This window comes from Gouania willdenowi, chromosome 15 (assembly GCF_900634775.1).
Source record: "Gouania willdenowi chromosome 15, fGouWil2.1, whole genome shotgun sequence".
Taxonomy (NCBI): domain Eukaryota; kingdom Metazoa; phylum Chordata; class Actinopteri; order Blenniiformes; family Gobiesocidae; genus Gouania; species Gouania willdenowi.
The window spans coordinates 223,023-243,966 of record NC_041058.1 but is presented as its reverse complement, the minus strand read 5'-3'; the positions used below and the strand labels follow the sequence as shown (position 1 = coordinate 243,966).

Sequence of the window (20,944 nt, the reverse complement as noted above, 5' to 3'; positions counted from 1 at the left end):
AAAGGCTCCTTCAGCTTTAAGGTGATAGAACTCATCAAGTTTCTGTTGAAGTTGTCTTAGTATTAATTTATCATCTTCTGTGACTCACTCAGGAGGTAGTTGATCGTATGTGGTGATTTTAATGATCAAATCTTCCTCCTTTAGCCAATTTAGCGCCATATTGTCTTAGAAATGTACTTGCTTCAAATTTAAGAAGTTCCCAATTTGGACCAAAACAAATCTCATTCTTAGCCTTGGTGTAAAAATGACTAATCAGATTTAACTGAGGAGTGCTCTAAAAGAGAACTGTTTAATTTTCATTTTAATGTATATTGCTCTGTGATCAGTCAGAGGTGTTGTAAGGATATCGACCGCGACTCTGTCCTCCGCCATATTACTGGAAATCAACCAAAAATCAATACGTGACTGTTGAGAACCTGATCGATTACTCCACCAGGAAGTGGTGTCGGGTTATAAACTTTCAGTCTGTCACGTCACTATGCTTCCACCAATCAGCTCAGGCCCTGAGTTTTAAATTAAAGCTCCGCTAGATGGCGCTAATACTCCACCCACCAATAACAAAAAACAATAGAAGAAGAATACAGACGTGCTGGTGAATTTCTGGGGGTCTAATGGTGGCGGGGCGGGTAAATATGATTTATTTTTACTATTGTTTAACTCATTTTACAAGTTATGGTCCTCTTAAACTCAGATCCACTTAGAAACAGTAGGAGGCGGTAATGCACTTTTTAGTTTTCCGATTACCATAAAACCCCAATAAAGAAGAAGAAGAAGAATAGTGCCGCTCACTTCCGGTCTGCTGTCTACTCATAGATCTATGTTCCACTCATAGATCTATGTTACACTCAGAGATACACACAGGAAGAGACGCAGCGTCCGTTACAGACTGAACAATCACTCACAGCTAACAGCTAACATACGGGTACGTTCACCTCCGCGACTGTACGTGTGTGTAACGTTCTTCACGTCAATAGTCTGTCTATCTCTACATGTCTGTGTTTTATTGTGAAAGTACCCCTGTAGCCCTTCCTCTCTTAGCCCTTTTCCACCGGGCAGGAGCTAGAGCTAACTTGGAGCTAGTGCGTGTTTTAGCTCTGATTCATTGTTTCCACCAACATAGCTCCAGCTACGCTGGCTCCACATATCTGCTAGGCTCCAGCTAGCTCTAAAGTGGGCGGGTTCCATATATGTGTTAAACGTACCCATATAATGCCACTCTATACATACGCAGCGCCCCTCATTGGCCAGTTTAGGTCACGTGATAGGTGTACCACGTGACTTAAAGTTCCGTTATTTGTATTTTAGCTCGTATTTTTTTTTTTAGGCGGAGCTTGTCGTGGTAAATATGTTAAAATGAAAAAATATATACAGTTTGTCAAAAGTGGGATTTGAACCCACGGCAGCAAGAATCCTGAGTCAGCGCCATAGACCTCTGGGCCGTCCTGACACGATGAAAACAGACACATTACACTTGTGTAGAAAAGGCCCGGAAACGTCATCAGGAGCTATGGGTACGTTGACCGTATCTAAACACTTTATTTTGTTAAGCTTGCTAGCGGCTGTTAGCAACAAAACACATTTAAAAGTGAAGAAGACACAGTGGTCAGAGGAGAGAAAGTAGGCGGAGCCCCACAGACCACAGCCATGGAGGAGCTCATCCTGTAGAACTGTTAATAATCCTGGTTTTATTTCACCTGTTATTAAAATACTACCAAATATTAACTTGCTACAATATTCTCTCATCAATATTATGAACGTTACGTCTAACGTGGTGCAGGTTAGCCAGTTAGCCACTGGTTAGCTAGGAAACCATAATACTTTAATATTCCTGAAAGCAGCAGTAATATATCATTGATCTGTATTCAGAACTGATCTTATTGTTACACAATGATTATATAATAATATTAATATGGTAACAACGTTTCTGATCATTTCACAGTTAGATTTAAAGGTTCATCTGTTGCTCATCTTCATCTCAGAACAAATACAGTTATATTTATTTATTCTATGCAAACATCAACATGATCAATATTATCTGTTGGTCCATCCTGAAATATTATTATACACCATTTACATTTATTTATATTTGTTTATGAATAAATAAAACTATTATTAAGAACTAATATTATAAATCTTCCGTGCAGGAAAAAAGGATGATGATGTTAGATTTTGTTCCGTGGAGCAGTCAGGACCACGTCCATGGTCCATGACCTCCAGCTCATGATGAACTCCACAGCACTGGTTGGACTGGTGTTGGTTCTGGTCTATAGAGTATCCTATTGTGATCACAGTCAGCCTTAGAGCATCTATAATGATAAACAAACGTATCAACTTATGACCTTTATCTGATGTACAGGCGTAGTAGAAGCTAAGTAGCTTAGCAAAGGCTAACACTAACACGGTCATTGTTAAGAAATAAAACGTCTCTGATAATTATCTGTGTTCACAGATTCCTGTGACTCTGATGAAGACGGTAGAGTTGTTCAGCTGAATCTTTACAGAGATAGGATAGTATTTATACCATGTCAACAAAGACGTTAAAGCATGTGTGTGTAACTGTGTGTGTGTGTAACAGTGCTGTGGTCCTGATGGGTCCAGAGCGTGTGTTACCCACCTGTGAGGAGGAGCTACAGGGAGATGATCGACCCTCAGAGGGCGTGGCCGTCCCTCAGGAGGAGGAGCCAGAGGAGGAGGAGGGGCCTGATGGAGGCTACTATTACCAACCTCTGACCCAGGAACCCATTGAGGGCCCCACGGACCAGGACGTACAGCAGAGGATCCAGGTACACCTTAAACACATCTCACACACATTTATAAACACACACACACACACAGCTGAATTTGTCCACTCGTTAAATTGCCTAAACCTAAAATATTATCATTATTATTATTTATAAAGTTCCCACACCCTCGACCTAGTGATAACAAACTTCGTCTACATCCTGAGAATCTGGGACCATTAACCGCCCTCATTAAACCCCTCCTCAAAAAACCCACCTTGGACCCTAAACCACTGTCAAATTACAGACCAATAGAAAAAGTCGTTTCCACCCAGCTCCATAATCATCTAAAATCTAACAGACTAAATGAAAAATTCCAATCTGGTTTTGGCCCCTCCCACAGCACAGAAACAGCTCAGAGTCACCAGGACCTGCTGATGGCTTTTGATTCCAGTTCCACATCCCTCCTCATTCTTCTCGACCTCTCTGCTGCGTTTGACACTGTAGACCACCATATCCTCCTGCATCGACTCCAGCACTACACAGGTCTCTCTGGCTCCGCCCTTCAATGGTTTCACTCCTACCTCACTGACAGAGTGCGTAGCAATGGGGGATGAGTCAAAACTTCCTGCAGCTAAATGGCTCAAAAACAGAAGCCATTCAAACTGGAACCTCTCATCACCTCTGTTTTATTTTATGGACACATCATTCCTCTCTCTCCCTCTGTCACAAACCTGGGGGTTAAATTTGACCCCCACCTTTCCTTTGACAATCATGCTAACCCCATCTGCAAAACTTCATTCTTTCACCTCCGTAATATTTCCAAACTGTGCCCCTCCCTCTCCCTTCCTGCTGCAGAGAAGCTTGTCCACGCCTTTGTCTCCTCCAGGCTGGACTACTGTACCTCCCTGGCAGGAGCCTCCAAAAGCTCCAGTACGTTTAGAACAGTGCTGCCAGGGTCCTGATGAGGATGTAGAAACACAAGCACATCACCCCCATCCTCCGTACACTGCACTGGCTCCCATTCAGTCCCACATAGAATATAAGACCCTCCTGCACTCCCATCACTGTCTGCATGGTGCAGCCCCCACTGACCTCACTGAACTGCTCACACCACACACGTCAACCAGGACCTGGTCAGGCCAACAGCACCGCCTGTGGAACATTCTCTCAGACCACCTTCTCAGATCACCTCAGGGCCCTGCAAACAGTGGACACTCACCTTTTTTTACACAAGCTTATTTTAACAGTTAATGCTTTTTTTAGTCCTGTCTTTTAATATATGTTGTATTGTTTTAATCTTGTAGCACTTTGAGGTTTGGTATCAAATATAAAGTATTAAAAATAAAATGCATTATTATTATTGTGAGTTAATATCCATGGAGCTATCACCAAAAGCCCAAACATCAAATCTGTTTCAGAAACATTAAAAGCATCCACAGACTTTCAGCCTCTCACCACATGTGGACTTTTACAACCGCTCACTGAATAACATCTTGGACATTCACGCGCTCTTAAAATCTAGAGCAGTCAACTTCCAGAACTTTGCCCCCGGTTCACAAACCAGCTCCAGAAGATGAAAACCGCTGGGCGTGTCCTTGAGCAGCGCTACAAAGCTTCAGATCTGACTGTCCACAAACTGTCCTACCGTGAGCACCAACACCGAGATTCAAAATGTCTCAAAGACACCAGGTCCCAATTGTGTTTTTTTTTTAAATTATTATTTATACTAATTACCATTTTTATTGGTGAGTGGTCAGCTATATCACATGACCTGATTCTAGATCAGTCTTTTTTTAATGTGAAGAAACAGTCTAATCTGGAATATGTGGATTGTGGTGCTGAATAGTAGATGTAGTCCCACTTAGTTGGGTTAAGATCCCTCCAAACATTAATAATACCAATTTCCTCTATAATAGAAATGATTTTGCTGATCATGGGTATATTGTGAACTCTGCTGGTACCAGATGAGTCAGTCCTCGTTAATTTTATGTTCATATAAACTCCACATATGAGCAAACCTTGAGGTTCTGTAGATATAATATGGAATAATCTTTGATAAAATTGCCAATCACTTCCTGGAGGAGCATATATACTAAATAGTGTTACCCAAACCCCTTCAATCCTTCCTATGGTCATTATATGTCGACCCTCCTTATCTCTGAGATGTGTTCGTATTGAACCTGGTTTGAGATAAGGATAGCAGATCCTCTTCTATGCCCAGATTTAAAGGAGGAACAGAATGTGTTTAAAGCCTCCTCCGTAGGACCGGGACAACGCGTCAACGGAATCGATGACGTCAATGCAAAAAAAATACGTAGACGCAAAATATATGCGTCGATGCATCGTCTGACCAAAACAAAGATGGCGGCGCCAAAGAATAACAAGAGTGGTTCCTCCGAGTGTCCGTCCTTTATCCCGGGTGTGACCGGACAGCAGTGCGTTGACGGGACAAGAATGAAACACCCGCCGGGACATCAGCGGCAGCAACGCACGCACACACACACACACACCGAGCCAAGCGTCTAAGAAAACACATTCTCCTAACAACCAGTGCATAACATCAAACGGCTCTCACCATTAAAGTATGAACAAATAAAGATTTGCTTTTTTGCTGAGTCATGGTGAGATGTTGCTCTACACCAGTGGTTCCAAACTGTAAAATAGATCATAATGATGGAATGAATGAGTGACGCATTTTAAAGAATCAGATTTTATAAATAAGTAGATATTAACAGTATTTAGTGGCTCCTGAGTTGATTTATTTCTATAGTTTTTATCATTTCGTGTCGTCTCCCCTAGTGTGGGACCAACACTGACCTTTGTATTTTCAGTTCATGCTCTAATTAAAATCATTTTTATATTATTACATTATTATAATGATAATTTTTAACTAAAAATGAACATTATAAAACCCCATATTTATTTGTTAATTTTCCAAATTCTCTTGTTTTTTGTTGGAAAAACATTTTCTGTATTAGCATTTAGAATTTTGAGTTTAAGAAAAATGTGAGTATCAGAGTGTATGACTTTAAGTTGTTAATTTAATGTGAATGAAGAATTAAAAGATGCACTATTATCAGTAAGCGAGGCCTGTGTGTTTACAACATAAATGTTAAATTGTGTTGGTTGCGGAATGACACCATGACAGGCTCCGCCTCCCACTGCCTTTTGATTTTTATTGAATGCTACTTCTGACTCTCAATGCGTTATATATTCTTTCTCAACTTTATTTTGGAATTTTGAGTTGAAGAGCAATAAATGTTAAGGAATTATTGTTTTTTTTTTTTTCATTTTATATGTGCAAATCAACGTGTATAAATGACTTAACGAAGAGATAATCAATAATTGAATCTAATTGGAAAAATGAATCGTTAGATTGTTTACAAAATAATGGTTTATCCCAGCCCTACTTCTCAGTTTAACACGTTCAGCATCTGTTAAATGTGTTTCCTGTAGAAATACCACCTGTTAATATTTTACTTCTCTTGAAATGTGAAAAAACTCTATCTAGTCTTTTATTATGGTCTACTTCTGGTGGTCATTCATATACATTAATGTATATAAGTCCCTCCTTTGTCCTATAGACCCCTATACACATGGAAACGATCGCAGAGTGCACCCAGCCAATAGGCTTCCACTTCCTGTTTTTGAGACTGTCAATCAAAGTGAATGTGGAACTGTGCACGGAAACAAGGCCGCGGGTCACAACATCAAACAGGTAAATATGATTTAGGCTCTAACCTGACCCATAGACATATATCAATGTGACCCAATGCGACCTCGTTATGTTCCGTGATGCGTGTGCAGAAAAGTAGAGGCGTGGCTTCTGGTAGATTGGCAGAGACAGTGGAAGGAAGTGAAGGTGTTTAGGGCGGGACATCGAGACGTTTCTCAGAAACTACGAATATCAGCTTTAAGGATACTATTTACATTATAGTTTCTCTATAATATTATCTGACATTACATTTGTAGTGGAACCTCTCTGTGTGAGAGCTCCCATGCTGCTCTGAACTGCAGGAAAAAAATAACTAATTAACTTGTGAACCTTAATTAACATCAAATGTTCATCAGAACTTGGATAGGTGGGGTACATACAGTAGAAGGACCCTGAGTAAGTTGTTGTACTGCAGCCTCCCTGAGGGAAGACCTCTTATTCTAAAAAGATCCCTCAGTTGCCATGGTAACACCATAAGTCTTACCCATGGCGGTGCAAATACTATCCAAAAAAGAAAAACAATCCCCCGACATACTTATTAATTGCCACCATTTTGGGCTGAACATCTGGAGCCTGTCCTTGTATGTTGATCCTCTTTGTTTCTGATCCTGGGTCTGTCTTCGTCCGTCACTGACTGTCCATGTCAGCCTCCTGATCTGCTCCAGTAGGGTCTTGGTTGGTTTAAGCACAGTGACCTGTAACCCCTTCTTTGCCATCTCCTCCGTCGCTTCCTCTGCAGAGTTGTACATACGGCTTTCGAAAACTCGAAGTCTGGCTGAGAAGGGCGTCTGGAAGGGAATCCCCTTTTTCTTCAGCACCTTCTTTGCTTCCGCATATTCAAGCACACAGTACATTGTCATGATCAAAATTGACTGGTGCACCTTTCCAGTTAAATCCCTTCATCTACCACGCTGTTTGCAGGATTTCCTTCTTCATTCTGTAGCTTTGAAATGTGATGACAATCGACCTGGGGGGAGCCCCTTCTTGCGGTGTTGGACCCAGGGCTTGGTGTGCCCGTTCGATCTGGATACCCTTTTCGTCTGTAGTGGGTAGGCTACTATTTAACAGAAATGTATCGTCGACAAAGACTTGTTCTCAGACCCCTCCGCTATGGAATAGATCTGAAGCTTCACCAGCTCCTCCATCACTTCCTCCATGGACTGCATCCTCTCCTCAGCACTCAGAATCCATTCCTCCGCCTCATCCAGTCTCAGCTTTGCCTTGCTGATCACATCCTTAATTTCTCTGAGTTGTTGAAACGCTCCACATGCACCCTGGACCCCTTTCCCACTGCCGTGTTAGAATCAAATCTCTCTGCCATCAGCCCCCGATCACCAGTGACATTAACCAGTCTCTTGAATCCAGCCATGTCCCATCAGATCCAATCTCAAAAAAACAACTTAAATATCCTCACCCATTACAGGACCATATCCAACCTCCCGTTCCTGGCCAAAGGCCTGGAAAAAGCAATCCGGTTCAACTTCATGAACATCTGGAATGGAACTAACTTTAAAAAAAATTTCAGTCTGGCTTCCGTTCAGCACACAGTACAGAGACTGCCTTAGTTAGAGTCTCAAAAAACCTTCTTCTGGCAGCTGATAACGGTTCCCCTTCCCTCCTCTACCTGACCGCTGCATTTGATACTGTTGACCACAACATCCTGCTTCAACGTCAACACCTCACTGTTGGTCTGTCTAGCCCCGCCCTGGATTGGTTCAGATCCTACCTCAATGACGGATCAGAATATGTAGTCCTCGGGAAAGCTTGAACCAATATCCTTTATTATTCAACCTGTGGAATCCCCCAGGGATCAGTCCTCAGTCCAAACTTCTTCAAACTCTACATGCTCCCCACTCAGGCATGTCATAAGCAGACATGAAATATCTTTCCACTGCTATGCTGATGACACACAACTCTATCTGAAAATGGACCCCTCTACCTCTATCTTTACCCCATCATCATCTCCACCCACACTCACCTAATGCTGGAGGAGATAAAGACGTGGATGAGTTAAAACTTTCTACAACTCAACAGCTCAAAAACAGAGATCATCCTCGTTGGCACCCCTCATCAGATCCAGTCATCCTCCATTACTGGTATCTCTTTCTCTTGTAAAAACATCTCACTTTCTCCTCTGATCACCAACCTAGGTGTCATATTTGACCCACATCTCACCTTCAACTTACACATTAAACAACTCTGCAAGAGCTCTTACTTTTGTTACACGGCTGAAGGATGAAGCACAGTCATGAAATAGGTAAATTACAATGTTTATTTCATGACAGGTAAACAACGGTTTTCCCAGAACTGTTTCCTCAACCCTAACCGACAGTAAGGGCTCAAGACCCTGAATGAACACCATTTAGGGCGGAAAGGAACCGCAAGACACTCTGCACTGACACAGCAATCTTAATAACCACACTCAACCACTACACACAAACACCCCAATGGAGGATGATCAGGTTGGCCTAACTGTGGGTTAATAAGAGTACATACAATAGTAGGGAAGAGACCGAAACAAACAAACAAAACATAAAAAATTAAGTAGTCTGCCCGGGCAATGTATGCAGACCAACCGGGCAGACTAAACGCAAAGAAAACTATCAAAAACAAAAGGACAGCAGGCAGTGGGTCTAACTGCAAAGAAAAAACAACAACAATGAGTACACTATAATATAACATTTAATATTCAAATGCTAAAACCCAATTAAAACAATGTACCTGTGACGTCGACTCCACATGCCCAGTTCCCACTTTAAAAAGATCCTCAGACCCACACTAGACAGTCACCCGGTAACAGCCCCTCCTCCCTCAAAGAGGGCAGCAGGTTTAAAGCCTGTTGGAGACACAAGTATTTAAAACAAACAGCAAACATCTCAAATGAATACAGAAAACAGCATTTACCGTGATACCTCAGGCTTCCACCCATCCAGTGTGTGTGCACAGAACACACTGGCAATCCATGGGAAACTGGCACTTCCTGACTGGTGACCACTTCCCTTATATAGCACTACCAATGAGGAAAGTGTGCCACCTTGTGGTTGCACCTGCCACATTCTCACCTCAGACATATTGCCAAACTACGACCATTTCCCACTATTCAAGATGCAGAGAAACTCATTTACGCCTTTTTCTTCTCCAGGCTGAACCACTGAAACGTACTTCTCATTCGGATCCCAAGCAAGCGCTTTCAAAATCTTCAATACGTCCAAAACAGCGCAGCTAGGATCCTGACGAGAGTGCGTAAATTTGATCATATTACTCCGATCCTGAAATCCCTTCACTGGCTTCCCATTCAATACAGAATCTAATATAAAATCTCCCTGCTCACTCACCAATGCATCCATTCCAACACCCCCCACCCCCCCTCAAACCAGCTCCACACACCTCCTCACACCCACAACTAAGCTCTGCCCGAAGGGGGACCGATCTCTCTGCTCAAAACTTCTCTCTTCCATCGGGGTTCTCCTTCTAAAAGAGCCCCCCCCCCCCCTCCCCCCCTTGGACTTAACAACAATTTTTAATATTGTACGGCTTACTTTCTGTTTTATGTTTTTATTCCTATGCACCCAAACCACCATTGCACTTTGAGATTTGTTACAAATGTAAAGTGTGTTGTGTAAATAATTACCTCCAGCAAGAGCAAAGCGCAGAACCAAAGCTAAGATCAGTTATGTTATGTTATGTTATGTTATGTTATGTTATGTTATGTTATGTTATGTTAGGAAGATAACTTGAAAAGTTATGAGTGGATTTGGATGAAAATTTAAGGAAATTGGGACAAGGAACAGCTATATATATATATATATATATATATATATATATATATATATACCATTCATTTTCCCATCCACACTGTGGAACTTGTGATGTCATAGGTTCTCTGAGTTAAACAGCTCAATGTTGTCAGGTAGTCATGGTAATCCTGATTGTACGTGTTACCTGACCTTGAGCTGCTTGGTGGAGGTCTGCGCTCTCCTAGTTACTATTAATAACACACACACGTCTGGCTACAGGTGATGGGTCTGTACCTCCCTGAAGCTCCGCCCATTGACAGTGATGATGATGATGATGAAGCTCAGAGGAGCAGAGCCTCCATTCCTATGGATGCAGGTGAGTCCCATGGGTGGGCGTGGCCTCACTGTGATGTGACTGTGTGTGTGTGATGTCATCGTCAGAGAGGGTGGAGCTAGTGAAGCGTACAATGGCGTTGGTGGCGCTGCCCTCCATCGGCGTTCCTCATTGGGCGAAGGATCTGTCTGAGGACCAATGGGAGGACATGGTCCGACACACACTGCAGAGACACCAGGAACGCCACAACAACAGCCCCTAAATGCACTGCCCTCACCTGTCTTTAGCCCCGCCCACTCTGTGCACTTCAAGGACCAAACAAGGCTGAAGATTCCTGCGTTCATTTAAGGCCTCATAGAGTGACTGCCTGTTCAGATTAAATATGATCAGATTAAATATGTAATCAGATTAAATGTTTCAGTTTGTTTATTGGTTTACAAACTGCAGGTCAACAAGCCAATCAGATGAAATAGGAGGTGGGGCTTACCAATGTGTGGTTAGCTTAGCGCTAGGTAAACTAGTTCCAGTCAGCTGGTTCGTTCACCTGTAAAGGTAGTTAAGGTAAAGTTAAGGTAAAGTTAAGGGCCTGTTATTGTTTCATGGGGAGCTGTGGTCATGTGGTTTATTTCTTCTGTTGAAAAAACCAAACAGGAAGTGTAACAACCAATCACAGCCTCTCTTCTTCTGTGGTGAATGTGAGGGGCTCGGTGGTGAGTCGTCAGGAGGAGGAGCTTGTCTGTCCATCAAATAAATTGTTCACATAACTGACGGTCCCGCCTCCAGACTGAAAGGCCAATCAGAGGAGAGATGGGCGTGGCCTGTGAGGAGAGACTGATGTCCAATCACAGCAGAGCCACTGTGCGTCACACGTCCGTTGCAGCTGAGGCCACGCCCCCTGGTCAGAGTGCCTCCTGATTGGCTGTGAGGAACTCCTCTGCCCGTTGGTGGTTCTCCAGAGCTTTGATGGTGAAAACGTCCTGAGGAAGTTCAGACTTCCTCCTCAACAGCACACACTCCTTCTGCAGCTCCTTCACCACCTACACACACACACACTGTTATACACCATGCTGCTCCGTGTGTGTGTGTGTGTGTGTGTGTGTGTGTGTGTGTGTGTGTGTGTGTGTGTGTGTGTGTGTGTGTGTGTGTGTGTGTGTGTGTGTGTGTGTGTGTGTGTGTGTGTGTGTGTGTGTGTGTGTACCTGTGAGGCTTGGTTCTCCACTGTCTTCTTTAACAGTTGAATATCTTCAGCTGTGGGAGTTTCAGTCTCCATGGAATACACAACCACTGAGCTGTCACTGTACCACATGCACTACACACACACACACACACACACACACTTACTTTAGTGTACACACACACACACACACACACACACACACGGTGAGATGAGAACTGACCTGGTCCTGTGGGTGGAGCTTGCTGACCTGAACAGAAAGAGACTGTGTTAGTGTGTGTGTGTGTGTGTGTTGCTGTGTGCAGGGTTATAATAATAATAATAATACATATATTTTATATAACACTATCATAGACACTCAGTCACTTCACAAAATTAAGACATTATTCTTTCACTCCACACCTAGTGGTGGTAAGCTACTATTGTAGCCACAGCTGACAGACAGACTGACAGAAGCGAGGCTGCCATAGTGAAACTTAGGCCCCTCCCACCAACACTCACACACACTACATTCATACTAGACAATGTGGGTGAAGTGCCTTGCCCAAGGACACAATGACAGATACCACAGCAGTAACTGTCCCCCACTGTGGCCCCTGGAACTCTCGGAGAGGTCAGGCTATAGAAATCATTTTTTAAAAAAAGCACAATTTGGAGGTTAGACATAAAGGCTAATCAACCATTAGGAGCAACTTTGTGTCTTAGTGGGATTGAACCCCCAACCTCTGGATCAGAAAACTCCCCCTGATCCATGGTCACCATAGAACATAATAATTGTAACTTTAATTTGAAAAAAAAATTGGTAATCATGATTATGTTGTAATTGAACATGGATAATTGAAGACGTAATTGTAATTGAAAAATGGGATTGACCCCAACCCTGATTGTGTGTGTTTATAAATGTGTATTTGTCCATTGGTGTGCATTAGTGTATATTTGTCTGTTAGTGTGTGTGTTAGTGTGTCATACCTGAGGATTGAGTCGGGCTAACTCTTCTATCCTCAGCCACACCTCCTCTCTCTCCTTCAGCTTATACTTCTCTCTACACACACACACACACACACACACACACACACACTTTATCGATACTGTTGTAAAATGTGATTATTGTTGATAATAATAATAACGTAATGTTTATAAATGTCTAAGTGCTAAGGGGAGAGCAGGGTGAGTGCTAACCTGGGGCAGTAAAAAATAAAATCTAGAACTACAAGCAGTTATAAAAGGGGGGCAAGCCTTCCAGGCTGACTCCGCCCCCAGGTTTCGTGGAGCCCGTGGAAGTACGTCACAAAGGATGACGAGTTTGTGGCGAGCGTCAGGACACAGGCCAACGCGTTATTTGCTGTGAACAGGTGGATATGAAGTTTTGGAAGATGTGATTTCAAATGTGAAAGTTACAGGCTAAATTGCGTTTGCACCCATTATAGCGCCACCTACTGGTGCACTTTTTGGTATGGGTGATCTGTGTGCTCTTATAAATGTACCCTGTAAATTTCACAGCCCTCAACGTCATACTTCAGCTGAAATTTTTGTTGTTTATGTTGTAATAAGCCACACCCACTTTGACCAATCGCAATTAACTTTGAGATAAGCCCTCAGGAGCGACCCAAGGTCATACCCACCAAATTTGGTAAAAATCGGTTGTGCCATTTAAGTGATAAAATTCTCATATTTGCAGCGCCCCCTAGAGGCCTAATTTATTCAAATTTTGCTTACACCCTTACAGTCACATGCCAACCAAGGATCTCATTTATTTTGACAGAGATATATGAGTTATCCATTTTTATAGCTAGCTAAAAAACTTTACTCAGTAATTATTTATGCATATTTTGAGCCAATAAAATGATTTTATCAACTGTAGATCAGGTCCAACTGAAGACTCTACGTGTCAAGTTTCACGCTGACTAAACAAAACCCCAAAGAGGAATTTGAAAAAGTAGGTTTTTGATTTGTAGTGACTTACAAAGAGCAATATGGCATGGGAGTGGGCGTGGCCTATGTCAGAAGATGCGCCTCTATTTTGGGAACATGTGGATATGAAGTTTTTAAAGATGTGAATTAAATTGTGAAAGTTAAAGGCCAAAATGTGTTTGCAATTATAGCGCCACCTAGTGGGGCCATTTTTGGTATGGGTGGTCTGTGTGGGTTTGAAGGGTGTTGGTGTATGTAAGGAGGGGGCGTGTCCATGGATGCACTGATAGGTGGGGAGGGAGCCAGCGCAGTGATTTTAGGATTACAGTGGTCTTGTCTGGAGGGGTGGGTGAGGGTGGTGTTTGATGTGGGGGTCAAAGGTGAGTTGAGTGTTTATTTTAACACAGGTTGGTGACAGATATGGTGGGGGGAGGGGGAGGGGGGAATGGACTGGAGAGGGATGGTTCTGATAGTCCAGTGGTGGAGGAGGATGCTGTCAGGTCCAGGAGGACGAGGAATGATGGGGAACCGGTGTCTGCTGCCAGCGCTGAAACAGACTGAAACTTCTCAAAGACATTGTGTGTGTGTGTGTGTGTGTGTGTGTGTGTGTGTGTGTGTGTGTGTGTGTTACCTGTGTTTGTCAGCCTTGTATTGTTGTGTACAATCATCAAACAGTTTCTGGTTCATCTCCATGAAGAGTTTCAGAGCGTTATAGATAAGACCATGAATAGTCCTGAAACAACAACAACACACTTTAATACACCACTAACTATCAGTGTGTGTGTGTGTGTGTGTGTGTGTGTGTGTACTTGTTCCAGTGGCTCTTAGAGTTCCTGTACAGTGAGGGGAACATGACGGGGAGGATCTTGGCTGCGTTGTCACTGATCAGACTCATGATGTATTCATTGTTCCAGTAATATAGAGCTCTCTCTGCCACCTGAAACACACACACTTTGGGTCAATTATAATTGCAATTGCATAATTACATTTATGGCACAATATTAAAGGTAGGGTAGGTGATTTTCAAAAGCTAGCATGATTTTGAATGTAGCTTCCCCGACGGCTCCGCCTTTACCCCCCTCCCCCTCCCCCTCACTCACATGCATTAGCACAGCTCAAAAAACGTGACTAAAAACTCAGTTTTAACTCCATCAGCGGTGACGCGTTTTCAGTGTGAGCTTGTGCATGCGAGGGGTCGAAAACGAGCAGGGAGACGTGATTGGTTAAAATAAATGGTTGATTTTTTTCCATTGGTTGAAGTTATTACAGATTTACAGCTGCTACAGATGATGGATTTTCTTCGTTCCTTTTTCAGAGAACATAAGATCTTAATTTCTGTCAGGATATAAAGAGAATTTCAACCAAAAACTTAAAAAGTGTATCTAGAGAAAATTACCTACCCTAGCTCTAATTGTAATTGTAATCTTAAGAATCTGTTGCTGTTGTAATCGTAATTAAATTGAAATTGAGTTCAGACAATTGACTTTGTAATTGTAATTACTGTAGAAATTCAATAAAAACTTTCAATTACAATTCAATTAAATGCAAAACAGGTGTATGACTTACACATGAGTAGTTAAATATTAAAATAATGTTTCATAAGGGAACATTAGATATTATAATAAATGCACTAAAATTCAAATGTAAAGAACAACATCGTACACACACACTACATGGATAAGAGTTAATAAAATTGTAATTGAACTTTAATTATTGAAAATGTAATTGTAATTGACTTTCAGGGGGAAATTAATAAATGTAATTTATTAGTAATTGGCAAAAAATCTGGTTAATGTACTCACAATTTAATTGTAATTGAAAGTGTAATTTAAAAATGTAATAAACCCCAACTCTGCAGACAGGTGAACGTGTGTGTGTGTGTGTGTGTGTGTCTGACCTGGAAGTGGGGGCTGGACACACACTTAGAAAGCTGAGTGAACAGAGGCTCCTGTACTTTGATGAACTCTGACGGTTCAATAACATCTAAGATCTCCTCTAGTTCATTCAGGAACATCAGCTCCTTTGGACTGTGGGTCTTTGGCCAGAACCTGAGCAGACCCAGGATCACCTGAACACAACACACACACAGTTACCACACACACACACACACGCACACACACACACATGGACTCACCGGCTCAGTCAGACTACTGTCCTTCTCCAGGAACTGAACCACGCAGTACGCCAGCTGTAGACAGACAGGAACACACACTCAGTGACAGACAGACAGACACACACACACACACACACACACACACACACACACACACACACACACACACACACACACACACACACACACACACACACACACACACACCACACACACACACACACACACACACACACACACACACACACACACACACACACACACACACACACACACACACACACACACACACACACCTGAGGGTGGTAGACACTCAGAGACTTGACTTTGTGCAGTGGCAGCAGAACTCTGATCAGAAACATCTTGTGTTCTTCTTTCAATGGGAGAGCAAAGCCATTGATGATGCTACACACACACACACACACACACACACACACACACATCAGAATCTTTGTCACTGTGTGTATCTGACTATGTGTGCGTTACCTTCCCAGTATCTCCAGCAGTTCAGCGATGCCGTTGTGATGTTCTGTCTCGTAGATGAACCTGAAAGGAGAGACAGTCACACTATGTTCACCTGTCTGTAACACACACACAAATACACACACACCTGTAGAAGATGTTGTTGATGTGACGGCGGATGATGGCTCTCAATCCAAGGAACTTCCCGTAGATCCGATGAAGGATTGTTTTAAGGAAGTCTCTTTCTCTGGGATCTTCACTGTCGAACAACTCCAGCAGCTGCAAAACACACACAGAAACCCACAATGTCCTCACACAGTCTCACAATGTCCTCACACAGTCTCACAATGTCCTCACACAGTCTCACAATGTCCTCACACAGTCTCACAATGTCCTCACACAGTCTCACACTGTCCTCACACAGTCTCACAATGTCCTCACACAGTCTCACAATGTCCTCACACAGTCTCACAATGTCCTCACACTGTCCTCACACAGTCTCACAATGTCCTCACACAGTCTCACAATGTCCTCACACAGTCTCACAATGTCCTCACACAGTCTCACAATGTCCTCACACAGTCTCACAATGTCCTCACACAGTCTCACAATGTCCTCACACAGTCTCACAATGTCCTCACACTGTCCTCACACAGTCTCACAATGTCCTCACACAGTCTCACAATGTCCTCACACAGTCTCACAATGTCCTCACACAGTCTCACAATGTCCTCACACAGTCTCACAATGTCCTCACACAGTCTCACAATGTCCTCACACAGTCTCACAATGTCCTCACACAGTCTCACAATGTCCTCACACAGTCTCACACTGTCCTCACACAGTCTCACAATGTCCTCACACAGTCTCACAATGTCCTCACACAGTCTCACAATGTCCTCACACAGTCTCACAATGTCCTCACACAGTCTCACAATGTCCTCACACAGTCTCACAATGTCCTCACACAGTCTCACAATGTCCTCACACAGTCTCACAATGTCCTCACACAGTCTCACAATGTCCTCACACAGTCTCACAATGTCCTCACACAGTCTCACAATGTCCTCACACTTACCAACAGGACAAACTTCTGGTCGATGTATTTCTTGGCGATGTTTGGTTGAAAGTCTGGTGACTCAAGGAACCTCAGGAAGAACTCATACACCAGCTGTGACACACACACACACACACACACACACACACACACACACACACACACACACACACACACACACACACACACACACACACACACACACACACACACACACACACACACACACACACACACACACACACACACACACACACACACACACACACAGCTCATGTGACACAGGAACACACCTGAGTGACACACACACACACCTGATGGACACAGACCTGCAGGTGAGGCCAGGCTGCTTCCAGCGTGGGCTCGTCCTCCTCAGGGTCAAACTCTGCTCCGGTCGGATTGGACGACGGAGGAAGAGTACGGAACAGGTTGATGGAGAACTGAATGACACACAAACGCACGGGACAGGTGTCACACAGCAGCATTCAGAACACTGTATCCAGATGTGGGTGTGGCTTGTGTTGTTATTGTCCAATCAGCTTCCTGTGTGATCTGATGTTAAACACTGACACATGTCCCCATGAGACACACAGAGTTTGGCTCGATGTCCCAGTGTGGAGTGGGGGGGTCCAAGGCCCAGAGTTCTACAGATGGCCTGAAGCTGACTGGCCTGTGGAAATGGCAAAGGAGTCCAACGTGTGCGGGTCGGAAGGAGAGCTTGAGACCCCACAGCGCAACGTGAGTGAGGGCCGGAGGACGCCGGCTGACATGGGACCCCGGGAAGAGACGTATGCTTGGGACCCCTCATCCCCAGGGCTCTTTGGAGGTACACCAATACGCCCACCACCACCGACATGGAGAGATGTTCGCAGGCTGGTGGTCCTGATGGTCAACGCCTTTACAAGATGGATGTCACAACTCTCAGTGAGGGGGCTAAGTGACTGCTGATTGTTGTTGTGGCCTCCCTGGATCTTTGATCAGTTGGCCAAGTGGGAGGTGTTCGGCTCGATGTCTCAGCGCAGAGTGGGGGGGGTCCAAGAAAGTTGATAGTAATGCTGATTGTTAATCCGAAGAAGAAGGAGGGAGCTGATATCAACAGGCAGTGACGTCACCTCTGTGATGTCACTATGTTCAAAACGCCAGTATAAAAGAATCATCGGAACACTAGACGGCTGTGGTCTCCAAAAAAGACCTGGCTCCAGACACTAGAAGGCAGTAAGAAACAGAGGTGCATCTCGGCGCTAAGAAGCGGGAGGAACTCCAAAAACTTAACTGTCTGAGGCCAGACAGGCAAAGAGAGCCAACACGGGACTAAAAGCCAGGAGCACATGATCCATTGGTTTATAACCTGTGGTCTGCCACTGTGGTCCAATGAAGTTCATATAAGAACCAACAAAGACAAACACGAGTTGTAAAATTTGTGTGAACCTGACTTAGGCCTTTCAGAGAACAGAGAGCACTAGTGTTAGAGTCAGACTGGTCCTCACCATGATCACAGCCTCAGGGTAGATGCTCTCTGTCACCACCTCTTTGCTGTGAGTGATGTAATCCAACATCTCATTAAGCCCCGCCCTCTTCACCTCCTTGTACTTCAGGTCACTGAGTGGATCACTGATGAAGTCAAACAACACGCAGCACTGACGCAACTTCTGCACAAACAGCTCCTCACGGTCAGCAGGGGGCACATCTGAGCAGAGGAAATGAACATCATATATACATATATAAACACACTGAACATAAACGCAACACTTCTGTTTTTGCACCTATTTTTCATGAGTTGAACTCAAAGATCTAAAACATTTTCTATAATCACTAAAAACATATTTCTCTCAAATATTGTTGACAAATGTGTGTTAATGAGCAGAGATAATCCCTCCCACCTCACAGGTGTACCTGACCCTAACCCACTATCTCTATGTATTCAAAATACCATCAATAAAATGCACCTGTGTTGGTTGTCAAGTGGGTTATGACGAGGAACTGACGAGAGCCCGATGACGACGACCATGCAGATAAAATAACGACATCTGTGGCATTGAGCTGTGATTATACTGATCATTTTTAGAGTGGCCTTTTATTGTGGCCACCCTGAGGCACACCTGTGCAATAATCATACTGTCTAATCAGAATGTTGATATGCTCCACCTGTGAGGTGGATTATCTTTGCTCACTAACACACATTTATCAACAATATTTGACAGAAATTATGTCTTTAGTGTTTATAGAAAATGTTTTAAGCTCATGGAAAATGGGAACAAAAACAAAAGTGTTGCGTTTATATATTTGTTCAGTGTGTGTGTGTGTGTGTGTGTGTATTTATATTGCTCCCAGGTCACTGACAAGATACCACAATAAAACGTTATATACATATATACAATATATGTACATATGTATATACTGTATGCACATATACATGTATGCATTTAAGGGCAGCTTGTGCAGCATGCTGGTTCTAAAGCTGTGGTACCTTTGAGAGAGGGCAGCTTGTGCAGCTCTCTGTTCTTGGTGAGGCTGAAGCGAGACGAGCTGTGACGACATTCCTTCTTCACCAGAGGAACTCCAGGAGAATATCTGATCTTACTGAGGAGAGTAGGAGGAGGAGCACTGATCTACACACACACACACACGTAATGTAAATGTGATATTCAGTACATGTGATGTAAATTAAATGTGACGTAAATGTGGGTAAATGTGACTCTGACCTCCTCTGAGGTTTCTGATGTCACTTCCTTTCCACTGCTGCTCTTTGTGCAGCTTTTAGCCTGTTTGGCTGATTCCTGTTGAACATGAACGAACACACGATCTAAATATGAAAGTTTTGATCTATTTGAAAGATTAAATAATCATTGTGTTGTTAAGTGATTGATCAATACTAATCAGTGTGTTTAATAAACCAATGGACACAATGTTTTTACACTAAGGTGCGAAAATACGTCACTTCCGGTTCCCAACCCGCGGTCAGTCACTGTCCACCGGACACTCACACAAATGAACTCTTGAAACATTTACACAACATTAGCAACAGTTTTATCACAGCTGCTCCACTTGGACAACATGAAAAAGCCATGCTAACGGAAGTGGGTCTCCATTTAACACGATACCAGTCAGTTTGTAACAACATCCTGTGATGGACGCACCGAGGCTTTAGCCGCTAGCTACAGGGTTAGCAGGCACTGCTGGTCCACAGATGAAGCCTCTGCCTGGGGGTAGCCGTTAGCTTAGCCATCCCAGCTAATTGACCGAGGATCATCGGAGAAAAGCCGCTGTGGAGGCTAACGCTAACCCTATCTCCTCCCGGGCCTTGGCCGCCTCTCACCTTCTCTTTCTTGACTTTGTTCGGCATGTTGAGCGCAGAACTGCTGCTTTAGCGGAGCTTCTTTTCTCCTAGATGAAGCTCACACTCCAGTCCTTCTAGGAGCCTTCCCATTGGATGCTCCACTACACATCTGCCCAGCAACGGACAGCAGGAATTATGTGATTGGCTGATCGCAGCACGTTAGAGAGGGCGAGGCAACAGAACCGAACCTTAAACATGATGTACCTGAACAAACAAACTGTTCGGCCTCTATAATCAGCTTTAATAAATCATATTATCAGGTTAAAACACAGGGAATTGTTTTTTTTAAATAAAACATTTTAACAGACTCCATAATAACCTTTTACCAACATCCTCTAGAAATAAAACATATTCATCCTCACATTTTCTCTGTTAAATAAA

General features: G+C 43.4%; 2 protein-coding genes and 1 long non-coding RNA gene across 9 annotated transcripts; 1 reads left to right on the top strand and 2 right to left on the bottom strand.

Moving 5' to 3' along the window:
* Window positions 1-554: 554 nt before the first annotated feature.
* mea1 (male-enhanced antigen 1) lies at window positions 555-10,917 on the top strand. 6 transcript variants are annotated; one of them, XM_028468168.1, is made up of 4 exons: window positions 740-922; window positions 2,576-2,783; window positions 10,455-10,551; window positions 10,617-10,917. In XM_028468168.1, exons 2-4 carry the CDS (start codon window positions 2,589-2,591, stop codon window positions 10,769-10,771), a joined length of 447 nt encoding a protein of 148 aa, XP_028323969.1. In that variant the 5' UTR covers window positions 740-922; window positions 2,576-2,588; the 3' UTR covers window positions 10,772-10,917. The 6 variants fall into 6 exon arrangements, with proteins under 6 accessions (XP_028323966.1, XP_028323965.1, XP_028323969.1 ...); XM_028468167.1 differs by lacking the exon at window positions 740-922 and adding an exon at window positions 1,332-1,511 and having other exon boundaries at window positions 2,599-2,783; XM_028468165.1 differs by lacking the exons at window positions 740-922; window positions 10,455-10,551; window positions 10,617-10,917 and adding exons at window positions 555-626; window positions 3,579-5,407.
* Window positions 2,641-9,756, bottom strand: LOC114476562 (uncharacterized). The gene is made up of 3 exons (XR_003675616.1): window positions 9,343-9,756; window positions 9,160-9,274; window positions 2,641-3,921 (listed from the first exon to the last, which is right to left on the bottom strand). It is a non-coding gene; the product is annotated as an uncharacterized LOC114476562 (long non-coding RNA).
* On the bottom strand, window positions 10,736-20,696 carry ppp2r5d (protein phosphatase 2, regulatory subunit B', delta). Of its 2 annotated transcripts, XR_003675615.1 has the most exons (18): window positions 20,543-20,696; window positions 19,929-20,003; window positions 19,694-19,835; window positions 18,714-18,913; window positions 17,556-17,666; window positions 17,248-17,340; window positions 16,318-16,448; window positions 16,194-16,253; window positions 16,004-16,112; window positions 15,729-15,782; window positions 15,492-15,662; window positions 14,404-14,531; window positions 14,226-14,327; window positions 12,653-12,725; window positions 11,907-11,933; window positions 11,708-11,818; window positions 10,997-11,546; window positions 10,736-10,876 (listed from the first exon to the last, which is right to left on the bottom strand). XR_003675615.1 is itself a non-coding variant. In XM_028468161.1 (17 exons), exons 1-17 carry the CDS (start codon window positions 20,567-20,569, stop codon window positions 11,409-11,411), a joined length of 1,752 nt encoding a protein of 583 aa, XP_028323962.1. In that variant the 5' UTR covers window positions 20,570-20,696; the 3' UTR covers window positions 10,918-11,408. The 2 variants fall into 2 exon arrangements, 1 of the variants encoding a protein (XP_028323962.1); XM_028468161.1 differs by lacking the exon at window positions 10,736-10,876 and having other exon boundaries at window positions 10,918-11,546.
* Between the last annotated feature and the right edge of the window lie 248 nt (window positions 20,697-20,944).

What these genes read in the sequence shown, in the direction of transcription:
- mea1 (XM_028468163.1), top strand. Translation starts at nt 1,451, where the DNA reads ATGAAAACAGACACATTACACTTGTGTAGAAAAGGCCCGGAAACGTCA. An exon ending in AACGTCATCAGGAGCTATGG is followed by an intron (nt 1,512 to 2,598) that starts GTACGTTGACCG and finishes TGATGGGTCCAG; the next exon opens with AGCGTGTGTTACCCACCTGT. An exon ending in ACGTACAGCAGAGGATCCAG is followed by an intron (nt 2,784 to 3,578) that starts GTACACCTTAAA and finishes TTCCTGCTGCAG; the next exon opens with AGAAGCTTGTCCACGCCTTT.
- ppp2r5d (XM_028468161.1), bottom strand. Translation starts at nt 20,569, where the DNA reads ATGCCGAACAAAGTCAAGAAAGAGAAG. An exon ending in ACCCTGAGGCTGTGATCATG is followed by an intron (nt 17,667 to 18,713) that starts GTGAGGACCAGT and finishes TGTGTCATTCAG; the next exon opens with TTCTCCATCAACCTGTTCCG. An exon ending in TCTAAGAGCCACTGGAACAA is followed by an intron (nt 14,328 to 14,403) that starts GTACACACACAC and finishes TTGTTGTTTCAG; the next exon opens with GACTATTCATGGTCTTATCT.